Source organism: Gasterosteus aculeatus, chromosome 15, assembly GCF_964276395.1.
Source record: "Gasterosteus aculeatus chromosome 15, fGasAcu3.hap1.1, whole genome shotgun sequence".
Classification (NCBI taxonomy): domain Eukaryota; kingdom Metazoa; phylum Chordata; class Actinopteri; order Perciformes; family Gasterosteidae; genus Gasterosteus; species Gasterosteus aculeatus.
Genome location: NC_135703.1, coordinates 14,882,181 through 14,898,379, shown reverse-complemented (window position 1 = coordinate 14,898,379; position 16,199 = coordinate 14,882,181). Strand labels below are relative to the sequence as shown.

The window sequence follows — 16,199 nt, the reverse complement described above, 5'->3', positions numbered from 1 at the left end:
GTGCGCTATATTTTCCTTTAAAGCCAATCAGTGCAGACCAAGCTTTTTCAGGAAAGTTGGCACCGGTAATCTTGAGAAACAATCAAGATTTTAAATCTAGCGCAATGTTTAAATGGAAGTGAGAGTAGCTGGCAACATGCGCTTCAGCAAATGTCTAAACCTTGGGTGAAAGGTACCAACTTGGCAAAACTGACAGCCAATCCCCAAAATGATAAATAAACATTCTCCAAGATCACAAACCTAGTGTGAAAGACTGGCTAGCAATGTGTGCAAAGGGAGGTAAGTATGTGTACAGGTTGGACTGCCAGTCATCACATTTAATAAATAAAAGGATCGGATGGGGTTATTACATCAGCAGATGTCTTCTTTTTTCCCTCATTACACGTTATTACTCTGATTGTTGGATGAATAAGTAAGCAGGATTTAAAATGGAATATATTAGAAAATCTGTATTTCTCTGTCTGAAAGTCAAAAGCAGGGTTGGTGATCTTCTCCCAAAATGTTTTATCTAGAAAGACTGTATGAGAAACTGTTTTGAACAATAAAGTATGTGAAATTTGCAAGTAGATACTGTGGTGGAAATTTGTGGATTAAGCCCTTGTGAGAAATCAAAAGTATCTTGAACTTGCTGTGTGATTAAGTATTTATTACTAACTAGAATATAGAAACATGATAAAGAACACAGAAATCATCAACACAAGTCATAAGTACAGACAGAAGTCAAATGAGTACAATTCAGCTAATAAGGGGCAGATTGTTCTTTCTCCCACGGATGAGCTAGAAGATCTGACCAAGTTTCTGGGGGAGAGCAGGAGCTTCTGAAAGGCTCGTGTCAAGGAAAACAGAAGACCCCCCCCCCCCCGCTCCAAAAGGAAGATTAGTTGTACACAGATGTCGTTGGGAGACGCCTGTGACCCTCCCTTAATGGGGCCTAGTCAATCATATAAGACAGGATATGATCAGTCAAGGCACCTATCTTCAAAACCGGATGCCATTGTGAACTAGGTCAGGTCAGTTTTCCAAGAAAGGTCCAAGAAAGGTCACATCCCGAGTTCTTGAGACACTCACAATTTGCAGCTCAGCAAATTCTCCCCCAACAGATACCATATTATGAACATGAAAAATACCAAAGTATTTCCCAAAAAATTCACTTTTAGATTTCTATTTGGAAGAATTTTGCTGATTAATCATGTTTCACTTTGCACACGTGAATATGCATATGTAGTTAAAATCAGCAGTATTTACAGGACATTGATCAGTGTTATAAAATACAGAATCAGAGACCTACAATACATCTCAGGAAGAGAAAAGAAAAGAAAGAAATAATAGAAAAATCAAATAATTCGAGGGAGCTGACCACACCACCTGACAACGGCCTCAGGGACAGATCCTCCTTTTGGCTTTGACTTTGTCAGCTTCCTCAAAAATGCTACTTTTCTTAACAGAGCATATTGAAATTAGATTTTCCTCCTTTCAATTTGAGATTCTCTGTGCTCCCACCCCTACACACCCACACACACAACTTTCAGCTTCCAATGAACTTCCTGCTTGAATCCACGCAATAGATTCTAAAGGGAAATGGAACTTCATATCAAAGCAAGAAGAAAAAAGTGCTTTGATTTTTACCCGCTTCCAACTCTCATTTTTTGGGGCAAAGGTTGTCATTCAGTGCACTTTTTCAAAGCCGATTTATTTCATGAATTTTCATCAAGTGCTCCTCTCAGCCATTGCCTCCAAACTATGTGAAATCACAGCCCATCACACCTCTGGACGTACTGTGGCAGCACGCCGTGTTCGTGACTTTCATAACTGGTTTATTCATAATCATTTTCCAGTTTCCTCACTGCTGCTGAATAACACCGTAACCTTCTAACCCTTCCTGTCCGTCCTAGTGCAACCTGGCTCTATGTTCAACAGTCCTTTCTTCCTTCTCTCTCCTTCAGGTCAGTTTTTCTGGGTGAACAGCTCTGCCTTTGGTGGCCCCTGGGTGCTGAGTCCTTGGCTGTGGGGGGGGCAGGGCCCCTGTAGCCTAGACATGGCTGTGTTCCTCCATCCCAAGCAAAGTGGGCAGTACACCTTATGGCTCATAGAGCGGGACAAACCGCCACTCGGCCTCTTCTCCACTGACACGCTTCCGCGCATCACAGGGTAAGCGTGTTGTTTTATGCATGTACAGCACACAGGCAGACTGAATGGTAACGTGCACTGACACAATAAATAGGGAGATGTCCCTGTCCATTCACGCATGATGGCCATAACGATGCACCAACCTTTCTCTTAGAATCAGCTTTGCTTTGTTTTGTGGAAGTTCCAAGCAGCATGCTGTGGGTCATTGCGTCCGAGTCCTTAATAGACCTCTTTGCTGTTAGTACACATGGTGCTGTATTTTTGTCGGCGCAGCGTAGGTGGGATCCAGAATATTCCCTGAAGCTTTTCTTTAATAATGCCTCGATAATTTTGTTGGCTTACTTGTTTTAAATCACGGAAGAAAGCGGTAGTTTCTCTGATTTATGTACAGTCACTCATTCTCAAGGGATGCCAGTGTAACTCTAGAAACGTGAACCAACAGCACCATTTCACCCGGGGCCTCCACCCTGACACGAGGGCCAGGTTGTTCCACACCGCCGAAGGTTAAGGGTGGAGGACCATCTGAGGGTGTTTAAATCTTTGGATGCCTGTGAGTATCCAGCAGGAAAAGTGGGTATTCCAGCATTTGGCAACAGCTGCTTACACTGCTAACCTAAACGTTGTTTGACGCTGTGGATTGGACATGTCCCAGATGGAGAGGACCTGTCAGCTAACTACGGTTAGCTGACGGGAAAAACTATTAACTCTCTCTCCCTCACTCTGCATTATGGCCTATTATCAACATGTGTCCCCCCGTCGCTCCAATAGTTTTGTCCTCTCCTTGATCCTGCAGCTTTCTGGGGCCTGAAGAGTAAGCGCTTCTGTAGACCCGCCTCCCACCCCTCCAGCCTCGTTACCGGCCCTTTCACATGGAGGGTGGACTGAAAATAACTCTTGATTCAGCTGATTGGTGCATTTTACAACGTTTAGGACCCAATCACTTGAATAAAGGTTACGTGGTGGTCCGTCATACTAAAAACACAGCAAGGCTGCCTTTTCAATGAGGGACTATTGTACTACTCTGAGCTGATCTGTGGTTTCCTCCTGGCCCTATTTTGTTTCGCCTGTAGCAAAGCCACGACATCGAAAGGGTCTATCTGTCACGTTTTGTTGCCCGCTAAAACCTTTTATTTATGAGTCTTTTCCCCAAACTTATGTCAATTTTCTCCATCAGAAGCAGTGATTTAGAACATATTAAACAGAATCAAATGATGTCACCCTCATCAAAAGCCTTTTATATGAGGATTGAGTTGTACAGAGAGGGAGGGAGAGCTGGCCGAGGAACAAGAACAGGAAGGCCTCTATGTGCTACTAATCCTTTATTAGCCTAACAAGTCTGCACTCTCACTGTGACTTTACATCAGGGGCTCTGCAGTGACAGAGGCCTTCTGTCAAGCCTTCATGTCTGGTCGTACCCATAGGTGGGCTGCCACTGCTAGTAAGGACTCACTTTGGTCCTTAGGAAGTCCAAATGCAAAGACAGGCTAGTTTGATGGCGCCTGTGTGTGCCTTCTCTCAACGGCCCTGGAATCATATGCACGTCACGCTCAGTTGCAGTCCCTGCGTGGGAGTGGATGCACGTTAAGATCCATGCATGTGTGTTTGTGCGAATGGCGCGCCGTCTTAAAGGGCCGTGTCTCGGAGACTCGATCATTTCATGTGTGACGGATGAGACTGTCCCTGTGGGCGCCCTCATTTGTAGTCTGAGGCTGTCTTCTTCCCACGCCGTCTCTGACGTTCAGAGACTCTGTGCCAAACTCTGTACCTTCCTATATTCGGATGCTCATCGTTAGGATTTGGGGGGAACAATAAAAGCAAGGAGCCCTATCTGCCAACACCAATCAAGCAAAGATACTAACCCTTGCACTTGGTGGGGCGCCCATCCTGTCTTTTGACATTTTTCATGTTCAATTCACCGAAACACAAGATCCGCGTGAGCAGCGTTTCAATTTTGTTTTTTTGTACTTTCGATTAGAATGGCTCAAAAATGGCTGAAAAAAACAGATATCATCCACGTAGTTTGTAATTAAACTATGTCTGGAATCTGCCCACACGATCGTTCAGTTTCATTATCACTGTTGACTCATGTTGTTATGAGAAAAAAAGGAAGCCATTGCAAAGAAAAACGCCTAAAAGCAGACAACAAAATAATGAAAAAAAATCAAATTCAAACTATCTGAAATCAATCTTGTATTGAATGAGCTGTATTCTGGTGTTTGAAAAGATGTTATTACCAACCTGTTTCCAGGGGATTCCAGCGTCTGTGGTTGGGTTGGTTATGATGGAGTATTTGGTAAATGAAATAAAATAAATCTGTATTATTGACAGTTGTGTTACGATTGCTTATATTGTAAATAGGGCTTTACATATTGTTGGTTGCAAGTCAGTCATGTTTAATATTCATTTATTTTTCTGAGTGCAATTTTTGAGTTGTAGATATTGTAGGACATGTTCTTGATTAAAATGTACACAGTGTCGATTCCCCTCAGGGCTTCATGGTGATGACTTCAAACAGGTGTTCTGTTAGTAATTCCCTTCATTTTCCAAAAGGGAGGAGGAGGAGTTCATGAACAAGGAACTCTTGTGCAGATTTTGTATTGTCACTGAGTGAAATGGCATCTCTCAACGAAGGGTTGATGCATTCTGATTGTCAAATTTGAAACGTGCCTTTAGGAGCATTTAAGCTTCATTCATTTTATGTACTTTTTTTATAAGTGATTAGCAAGGACATAAAGGAGGAAAACTGGGGGCATATAAACCTGCAACCTGTTGGTTGTCTCCTGCGGTGTGCGTTGTTTTCTAGTAGAATTGTACCTTTAAAACAATTTGGGTCTGGTTGGACAGGGAACATCAACACAACAATATACATACATTTTGTTTTAATTGCTCACTTTTTTGGGGGGTGGGGCGCCCCCCAGTTATAATGATAGGGGAAACACTGAGTGCATGCGTCCTGCAGGCGAGAGGGGTAAACGAGTCCAGGGGGTGCAGGGATATTCATTGGATTTAGGGGTCTTCAAGGTAAAACAGCTATGGAAGATTGGAGGAAATGGACAGATATTGCTTGTTAATCATTGGAGGTTGAAGGGTCATTTCAGAGCCTTGAACTGGTCGACTCTCCCCAGAGAACAACTTGTTGGAGCAGAATGTTGAGCCAAACGTTTTTTATGCATCTAACGATATATTTGTGTTAGATTTTTATGTTTTTTTTTGTATATTTATGTTATTATGTGGCCAGTGTCTCCATTTATCTTTTAACGGGTGAATTAATATATTTTTCTAATCGGATGCACTAATAATTCAGATATCCGTATTGGTGAGTGGTAAGAGGCGCTAGCTGTCCAGTGTGAGGCTGTTTTTTGGCCTCTAATCCGAAAATGTCATACCCATAAAAAGTGAAACAAACTGAAAACAACTCCAGGCCTCACGGCAGAGAAACAGCAGAATTAAATCCGACTCTGATTGCCCATTTTGCACGTTTCAACTGCTTATTTTGGTTGTCTGGTCCCTATTGGATCGGACCAACACTATGCGGAAAGGAGCGACAGCTCCCTTAGCCACTCAGAAGCCAAAATGGAAAGAGCGAATGAGAATGACGACTGAGAACCGACCCCCATCACACCACAGCCTTGTTGAACACCGTGGTGATGTCAACCTCTGGGTGTATTAATCAATTAGTCTGTATTTACAGAACATGGAACTTATCAACATATAATGTTACTGAAATGGTGCTAACTGCCGTCACCGTGGTTTAGTACCTACATTAGATGCACTCATAGCCCTCTCTCCACTATGCAAATATAAAAATCCATCGCCCTCCCCCATCTGCCTCAGATTTCCTCTTACAGTATTTAACTAAACCTGAGGGAACCATATTCAGGACTTCTGAAGACCGGCAGCAAAGGACTTGACTCATCAAACAGCCTCGGCTCTCCCAGTAACTGTCAACATCCCGAGTGAAAGAGAGACGGGACGACGGTTGCCTGATGTGTGTTTGCATGATGTGTGTATGCCTGTTGTCTGCCTGTGTATACCTCTACATTAACAAACGTGTCTGCACATGCATGTGTGATATATGTTGGACTTTGTAATACGACAAACTGCTGTATCTTATCGTAGATCCATTCTATTCCAACTAGTTCAATACACACACGTACTACTCGCAGTAGGCCATACATTCATTTACTTGCATTGCCAGCATATGCACCAAATGGCTGTGATTGCAAGGTGCATTAATGTGACGTTGAAAGCAACGAGTGTATCCGGTGGGACAAAGAGCAGCGAGGCGTTGCTGTGAGAGGTGTTTGTATGTCATTTAAAACGTGGCATTCCGGTCGCAGCGCTTCCTTAGTGTGTGTAATGGGGAGGAAGGAAGCCTCAAAGGTGGCAAGTTTTAATAACATTAAAGTACACATTAGAGTGTGGCAGCCGTGGTATATGAGGGGAATGAATCACCAGAGCATCGCTAGAGCATAAAAGGGACATAAACTTAACATGATTTGCTTGATGTTGCGCTATGCAGCCAAACATATCTTCTTTGTTTAATAGGTTTAAATACGACTAAAGTAAGCAGATCCAATCTGCGATTCACGGTCATGATGAACGGTGTACCACAAGGGAGACGGGCGGCTGGAGCTAAAAGTACCGCCGCAGTTTGTCTTCTTATTGAACCAGCTGTAATCCCTGTAAGCAAAAAGGATTATTCTGGCTGCTAACCTAATTATTCAATGCTACAGTCCCATAAATGAAATAAAATGCGACCTCATCACTGACAGCATATGCGTCTGTATATGCGGGGCAGAGACACTTAGCAAGTTGAATAATTGCCAACTGCTGCATTACTCTGCTTGTAAATTAGAATAAAGAAATCAATATGCACTATGAGGCTGGATAGCATTAAATAAAATGCTCTTTAACTTTTTATCTCGTTGAATGTGCAATTAAAATCTTTGGACAACCACTGAAATCACTGTCTGGTGATATACACTCACCGGCCACTAATTAGGTCACCTTCCTCCTACTGGGTTGAACCCTTTTCGTCCTTCAGAACCGCCATTATTCTGGTGTTGGAAACATTACTTACTAAAATATAGCTTAATGGAGCTGCTGCAGATTCGCTGGCTGCTCGTCTCGGTTCTCTGCATAGAAATCAAGCCGTGGTCACCACAGAACCCGGCCTGGTGGCCTCCTTGTAGCTTTGGATCTGGGAGTTCTGCCAGTAGGATTTCTGCAGTTACTTGCGATTATTTGGAGAAGAGACCATTGTGGTTTGGAATTGTGATTTTCACCTTCTCTGCCGATGATGTTTGAGGCTGTGTGGCGTCTCGAGGAAAGAGGCGGAGCTATTGTGTGCCTTGTGGTATGTGACATGCTGGTAGAATGTTCTGCCACTGTGACCTCAGCTTCCACACATTTGCATTCCGATGTAAACCAAAGCGCAGGTATCTTCGTTGCTCTGTGACTTAGAAATGAGAGATTATTTGTGGTAGATTTAAAATTTACTGACTGAATGTTAATGACGAAAGTTAGGAAATTGTATTTTGGATCCTAGCAAGTCATTGAAATGTTACGTTTTGGGCCGTTGACATAACTCCATGCTGCCAGTTTAAAGCTTCACAGTTCACTGTCACAGCAGCACTACATCTCATTTAGATAGATAGATTGATACTTTATTGATCCCTCAAGAGGGAAATTTTGTCATTTTGTCACAGCAGCATGTACAGGGAAGAAAATATAATTATAAGATACACATTATATACAATATAATAAGATAAAAATATTAAATTAAATTAAATTAAATTAAATAAACTAAACTGAAACAAAAGAATAACCTTCAAGAAGAGAAAGGGAGAAAGAGTAAGAGACATTTAGAGAAAGGCCTGCCTGACAATGGCCATTTGATCCACTTCTCCTCTGTGCTAATAGGCTGTTATGGCAAATGTTAATCCCTCATTGCTTTGGTTAAACGGCTCTCTTTTATCATATAACCCACGCTGCTGGATTAACATTTGAAGAATCGTATGATGCATTCTTAAATTGTTAGAACAATCAGTGTTCTAATGATACATTATATTTCAATTATACTCATGACAATTATTTTATTTAAGCACACGGCCTGTAATCAATACAGCCAAACAATGCAGTTACCTTCCAAGCATGTACTCACCTCCACCACTGAAACTACTTACTTAAATAAAACTCCATTCTGACTACTTGCTGGTGGTATCCTCTCCTTGTTGTCATGGCCGTGCGGCCCGGATCGGGACACCAGGTATATTACACACCGCCGCATGTCGAACATTGTGCTTCTCTACACACACACACACACACACACACACACACACACACACATACACAGTTTTCTCAACACATTATTTCTGTGTGTCTGTTGTATTTTGGTGGGAGCTTCTGGTGGGACTTTATAAAAAGAAAAGTTCCTGGAAAGTAGCATTTGAGCCTCATGCAGGCATATCTAGCCATCCTCACCTTGTAGATTCCACAACCCCCACTCTGTTAATCTTTCCCCCCCTTCCCTGCAGAAACATGACATGAACAATGATTTGTATTCCCAAACTCCCCTCTGTGCTCATAGGCCCCATCTCATCTAGCGATCTCTAATCAGATTTCCCCCAAAGTTGCCATGTACCTTCCTCAAAGATGGAGTTTTACACACGACGAGAGGAAGGTGACATTTGGGGAACGAAACAGTGACCTAGTTTTGTTTTGTTACAAAAGATTGAACCAATAGAAGAAGCCTGATGAAATGTCAAGCCCAGACATTAAATGCTTAGCCCCTTAATCACAAAAAGTATTATACACATTTGATACACCAAGCCAGGTGCAAGATGGATAATAGATTGCCTTCTCCTTCCTGGCGGGTCTCGCCAATATATACTGTACAACTGGGGAAACAGTGTCACCTCGCCATGAAAAATGCCAGTTGCTAACCCCCAAAAAATGGTCAAGAACGAGCAGATTTCTAAACGTTGCGATATTGCTGTGTGAACAAAGCCACTGGGAAAGGACACCTGAGCTATGCATTTATCATTGGGAGTATTGGAAATGTCATTTTTGCATCATAATAATGGCAATGATAATATTATGTGATGAACTAAATAGTGAGAGAAAACTGGAATTCTCCTCAAAAGTTTTAGAGAATGTAGCGGGACAGTAGCGTTTCCGTCTTCTAAGGTGTTATATGTAAACGTAAAACCCAAGGGCAAGAGCTTTAAACCGTGACATTTTTATTCCCAATTTATTATGGAAAAGGATTTCATTGGAGATCATCCCGTTTCCCTTTATGTGTTTTCCCATCCCACATCAGGGTAATTGATAGGTTTTTATAGCTCGATGTAGTGACCTGGAGGTGGAAGTTCCAAAAACATTTATTGCCCAGTAAAATAGCAATGAAGACATGAGATGGGAGGCGGCAACGCGTCGTGGAGATCTGAGAGTAATAGTAATAATCGGTGTCCTCACTTGTTTGGAATAAATCCCAGCAGACGACAATGAAAACAATGCACGCCTTTGTACAGATACACATATTTTTCACAGACACTCTGTCCAGTCTCGTCCTTTGTCGCTGTCAAAGAAAACATATTAAACTCTTCTAAAAAACATAATAATACCAATGAAATAGGTAGGACTGGCTCTGTTAGATATTAATGCTGCGACCCTCGTGTTTTTTTTCCAAAATCTTGAATTACAGCTTCAATAAGAAATAATAAGTCCGTGGCATGATCAAAGTCGTACTTCACTCAGGGCAAGGCAAAGTGTACCGTGTGTCCTGTGGGAAAGTCAAACCACATTAGATGGTGAAAATCCAACTCATTAATACAATTTCTCCCAATGCAATGTAATAAGAGTCCAGAGTCACACCAGGCTCTATAATCCTGACTGTTAGGAACACTAAACCTTTGGGTTGATAAACCTCTGACCTTGATCTTGCCCAATGAACGTCCCCATCACCAGCAGAGCTGTTACCCTGCTTTGCTAGCTAGCTCGCTGGCTTGCTTGGTAGCTCAATTAAATATGAATGTACGTCTATCTCAGCTTCAGCCAGAGACTGATGGGACTTCGTAATCGCAAATTATCACAGCCGTACAGTTCAACGTCGTTACCAAAAGATGCTTCTCTCTTCAATCATCACAGTGTAATTCAGGACACAGTTCAAACAGGATCATCAATGTTTTTTCCTCCTAAATACATCATTTCTTCTCTATGTTAATTGGACTTTTATCAGGGCATCAAAGTTTCTCTTTGCAGTCTTATTTTCTTCTTCTATTTGCTTCAACAAAAATCAACTCTAAAACATCGAGCTGGTCTTCGTTGTCTAGCCCCCGTTTAGCAACCTGTCTGGGACACATTTAGTGTGCAAACTACAGCTGCTTGGCGATGTTACTGTTCTGTCTGTAATGTCATTTGAGACCGCAGTTAGATTGAGTTTGTGACAGCAGACAGCACTTACATCAAGGGGGGGGCGCCCTGTGGTGTGAGATCTTCCTCTCTGTTTGTAGTGAACTCGCTCTGAATTATGTAATACTAGACTGCAAAGCAATCCTTTATGATCATCATCTGTGGAGGGACTACTGGATAAACTATTTTCAGTTTTCTTTGTGGACCATTATTCAATATTAATTCATTATAATTGAACATGGAAAGACAATCAGCTGAGATACGTTTGTATGCACCAGCCTTCATGGCCACACTAATCGATCAAACATGATAGTTTGGGCTGCAAGTCCTGTGCAACTGCACGAGGCTGCACATTGAACATACAGCAACATGAAAAGAATGAAAGAAGGAACTTTCACTCTTGGTCTCCTCCCTTTGAACGACATTAAAATTCTACTCGTTTGATCCATTATGGCACAGGCGAGTACAGTGAAGGGAGGGGGGGTGGGGGGAGGTGGTTGTAAAAAGGCTTTCTCTGCAGGCGTCCACTGGGAGCCTGATCCCCAAATTAGTTTGACCATTCTAGATGCATAATCGCCTCCCACAACGCCATCCTCCAATCAGCTGTGCCATCTGTTAGGAGGAAACTTTGGTTATTAAGGCGCTTCGGTTGGAGATGAGAGGACGTGGTCCTGAAACCATTGAAAGCTACATTTGCTATCTAGGACCTGAACGCGAGAGAACGAGGCGTCTTCTTCATCATGAGCAAAACCATCTTGCCGTTTGAAATCAGCACATTCGTTATGTTTCTGTTTGATTTTTCCTGCATTGATGCAGGAATTTTGCCAGATTAATCAATTAAGCATCATAATGAGAATAGAAGCTAGGATGGATTTTCCAGCAGAGAACATGTTCGTAAATATATTTTGTTTTCATGCTAAGAAGTTATTATTTGAGTTGATTTAAATTTTCCTCTAAACGCACAGCTGTTACTGCTCACGGTTCATGGACATATCCATCGATACTCTCGTACCTCATCGGCTCATCTCTGGAAGACAAACAGATGGCCGTCACCCCCCCATCCCGGCCAACATTTCCAGAGGGTTACTTACCCAACAAGTAGTTGCCACTTGAGACGCACTCACACATTTGTCCATTATCTCTCATGCTCGTCCGCGACACGGCCAGTGGCATCTGGGATACCCGCCCCTCTCCTCCGGTTCCCTGTACACCATGTTGAGCTCAATGATGCCGGCACGCTCTACATGCAGTGCTATATTGCAAGGACCCTCGTTTTGTATGCTGCTTTTTCGGTTAGTGTGCACAGAGAGTCCCCGCTGAGTGTGCGCTTGTGACAGCGGAAGCTTGGTAGACACAGAGCATGCAGCTGTTGTTGTTCTCTGAGTCGCTGTACCTGTGTTGCTGCTGAGTGGGGTGGGGTCCTGAGTTACGTGCACAGCCCTCACCAAGAAGATAAAGTGGATGGAGCCCACATGCTGCATCTTAGTGCATTAAGGGGTTCATGACTTAGCTGTGGATGCCGTGCACGTGCTCGGACCCACAGAGATCTCTTGGCAAGCTCACGGCTTGTGGGAGCAATTTCTAATGCTCCCCAAAATGTCCTATTTGGCTAAAATCACAAACAAGTGATATAATGCCAGTAGCAAGTGCAAGAATTGTTCCGGAAATATTCAGTAAATTCCACTGCTAATCCGGTTAATTCTGTATCGGTAACGGAAAAAAATGCTAATCTATCCGCCCATGTGTACACATTTGTGCTGATGTGTGTTCACGGGGGCCACAGGTTTGCTTTTCTGAGCCACTATTATCACGTTTAACTGTGATTGGCCTTTTCTGCTATAAGAGGCCTGTGTTGTGTATGGAAAGGGTTTAGGTGTGGAGTGTATTGACAGAGAAGGAAAAAGATGCAACCCAAAAGGATTGATAGCTTTTTAAAAACGGTTGCCTGAGAGGCACAAAAAGCCTATTTCTTTTTTACAGAAACGTACTACATGTTTGTAATCCGGGAGGCTCATTATATTATGTAACATTTATGATTAGTGTGTGTACAATTTAGTACATTTAATTACGTATGAACGCAAAGTCCTTTACATTTTAAGACAAAATGTTAAGTACTCTATGTGCATATGTACTGTTATTTTTTTAATAATCACATTAAGCCTGGGCGGGTAAACACGTTGTCACATTAACGCATTTTTAAATTTAACTGTCATCTTATTTTATTTTGAAAATCCATTATCCATGGCTCAGAATACAGGTAGAGACAAACCATGGGTCACAGGAGGGGAGGCATATTGGTTTGGGAGGGGTGGCATCACACGTCTCAACCAATAGAGCATTTGGGGGCGGACCGAAGACTGACCAGCAGAAAAATGGAGAAAGGTAGCAAACTGTTACGTAGAACAAAAGTTATTGATAACCTTCATACCGTTGGGAAATCTTATACCGGTTGAATCTGTATACCACACACACCGTGCTGGTACCTGTTCAGAAAAAATAGTAAACAGATTTACAACTGTTAACTTGCCTGTTATATTGGTATTCAATAGAGCCCCCTAGTCATACAAACACATGCACAAACGGATTGTTTTTTGGATGTAGACGATGCGGTTGTGATGGATTTCAAGTCAGCAGTTAGCAGATCAGGTTAAGACATGGAATGTTGTTTGTGGATGAATCTATTTTCCTTCCTGGAATATTCAACCCATATTAATTCAACTTATCTAAGCTTTTTAATGTCACGGTGTGGTTCACTTCCTGTCTTATTTTGTAGTTTTCTGCCACTCGTGTCCCCGGGTAACTTCACTTCCTGTCTTGTCCTGTCATCTCCTGTGATCGTCTAATAGTTTCCACCTGTGTCCAATCACCTGCACCTCCCTTGTGTATTTAAGCCGTGTGTCTCTTGTGTCACTTGTCGCGTCATTGTCTTTCGTCGTGGATGTTTGTAGTTTCCTGCCTGCTGTTTTTCCCCTGGTTCCTGTGTGTTTTTGCCCCTTGGCCTTTTGACTATTAAAGTCTTTTGCTTTCTGAGAAGTCTGCGTTTGAGTCCTGCCTCCTCCACCCATCCCTGACATTTAAAGCTATTTAATTTAGATATTTTTATTATAGATCCAAGCAGAATTTCAATATTTCCATACATTCTAACTTCCACAAACCTGGGTCAGATAGTCAGTCAGACTGGACCTACATACTCAAACCAAACCACACCCCTCTCCCTTGTGATGGCAAATCTCTACTCGGTTAGTCATTGTACAATACGACTCGTCTCCCCGTTTTCATGTTCAACTTTTATGGTTGGACCCTTTCAATTCACTTGAGGTGAGAGTAAAGTTTGTAGACACCCCGTTTCTAACAAGAGGATTGAAGGTCAGTCGTAGTCAGGCGGGTCCTCTGATTTGATCAGCACATCTGTGTTGATTAGGAAGGAGATGAATGGGGCAACAGATGTTTGAGCATCCTATTCTAAGCCAGATGACTTTGTGCCGACATCTACCCGGTGCTCCTGCCCTTTTATGAGCTACACAGATCCTGCAGTCTTGGCTCGTCCTCCTGCCGACTGCATCGCTCTCTGCATGACTATTGAGAATAAACTCCAAAGATGAACCTTATTCTCAAGTTTCTTTACTTCAGTCTCCTATGAATCACATAGTTGTCATAATGTACTACTGTATAGTTTCAGTTTTTATCCGACAATCCTCTCTCTGCTACTTGCAGATGTGTAGTTTAGACGGAAAAAAAACATTCTGTTAATTTTGCTGACAGGGGAAGGATGGCTTCCCTCATCCCTCCTCCAATCTTCTAGCGGAGAGCAAAGTTCTGGCGGAAACGTTTTATTCTTTAACGTACCGTGACTTTCTTTTGCAAAAATCATCAAGATTTCTTGCTGGAGGAACCCCACTCCTGGTATCTTTTGTTCAGCAGACAATTACAGAAAGTAGGCCAATAGGCATTACTGATACAACTTGGGAAGAAGGAGTAAACCGGCATTTGTGTTTTGTCTGAACGAGGCTACAGACACCATTCCCTTGATATGTGTACTTGGTGCTCATGTGCCTGCGGTGTACTTACTTTATAGCCTAAAGCAGGGGTGTTACTTTAAGGCCGAGGGAGAGGGAAGGGTTGTTAGCGGATAGTCCGGCCGGGGAGGGGGAGGTTTTCTGCCCGCAGGCCCTGAGTCTCACACCTATGGCCTGAGGTGATGTTCTTTTGCAAGGAGCGTATTTTCTGCAATATTGAAAAAGTCACTGGATTAATTTGGTTGTTTTTATGAGCAAGCCAGTGCAATGGTGCCGTCCAGGGTTGGCCTACAAGAATATGTGATTCCTGCAAACACTATATTAATCACAACAATGTTTTCCTATTTTTGGCAAGACAATGGCAGGATTGCTAATGAATGAAACAAGCTGTTGTTTATTCTTTTCCATGAAAAGGAATCATGTAAGAGAGAGATGCCTTCTACTTTTTCTCTTTGATATAAATATCATGTTTTTTAAGTAGACGCGACTGCGTCTTTTCTTCAGCACAACCGAGTCTGGTTCTAATGCTTGATGAAACTAACTCTGTAGTTGCTGTATATCTGTGCACGCTGGTTTCCCTCCAACTGACTGAACAAAGTAAAGGGATCAAAGAGCGATCTAATCTGAGCATCTGAGGTTATTACAGTAGATGCAACTCAGACACCAGCCGCCCTTTGCGATGGAGTCCTCCTTTTCTGCGCCGGATTAGATATGTAGAAGTAGATCATCTAATTATTCTGTGAGCATGAAGAAGCTCTTCTGGCAGCAAATGAATGAAATACCCCAGTTAGTACGCGAATGGAATCGCATGCCTATAGACAGATGTAAATTGGTTACAACATTCATTTAACTTAATTATTATAGACGACATTTTGGGAGGCGGGCCTCGTTCTATTGCATGTAAAGCTTAAAAATTGATGTCAGATGTGTTGGATGGATAAATATTTAAGCAATATGTGATGCATAGTTTTAGTTGTCAAAGTCAGTCAGTCATCCTCAAGGCTGCTTATCCTACAAGAACGAAAAAAGGGACAATTTCTACTTAAAACGATGCTGCCTCATAACAGAAAGCACATTGAGTATCTCAATGCTTCTGAATCCATATAGACTAAGTGACACACTATACAAACATGCGGGAGAATATTGTCGCTGGGGAATAAACTCAAGGAGTAAATCGTATTTAAATATTGATTTACAGGCAGAAAAATCTGAAAGGGGACTGTGATTATGGGTGATTATGAAGCATAGTTTCAGAGCTGCTGGTTCTTAACTAAATCAAAGCTAAGTTCAGACCACTCATCCTGGCGGAGGCTTTTGAGAAAATACTGACCCTTTTCTCCACAGCCACCAATACACCAGCAGACTCCTCTTTTAGCTTTATTGTCCATAATGCTCGAAATAACTTTAGCTCTATATCTCCATAAGTTAATAGAACAGCGCGTCTATATGTTATACAATGATGACAATGTGTGAAGTGATTCACTTGAAATAGCTGGGGTCAGAGAAAACAAGGGGATGCAGTTTCTGCCAATCTTCCAATAAAGAATTCCCTTAACAGTGGACCATAAATCTATGTTTAATTGGAAGTGGTAATTAATGCAAACCATGTAAAAGTCAAATTAACTCAAATGTCCCACAATC

At 42.2% G+C, this 16,199-nt stretch overlaps 1 protein-coding gene across 3 annotated transcripts in view; it reads left to right on the top strand.

Annotated features, from left to right (window-relative positions):
• alk (ALK receptor tyrosine kinase) overlaps positions 1-16,199 on the top strand; it is a 299,200-nt gene that overhangs the window by 177,835 nt on the left and 105,166 nt on the right. For all 3 annotated transcript variants that reach the window (XM_078089066.1, XM_040199092.2, XM_078089067.1), the window contains one exon: positions 1,944-2,148. In XM_078089066.1, coding sequence (XP_077945192.1) covers positions 1,944-2,148 — 205 coding nt within the window. The remainder of the gene's footprint in view (positions 1-1,943; positions 2,149-16,199) is intronic.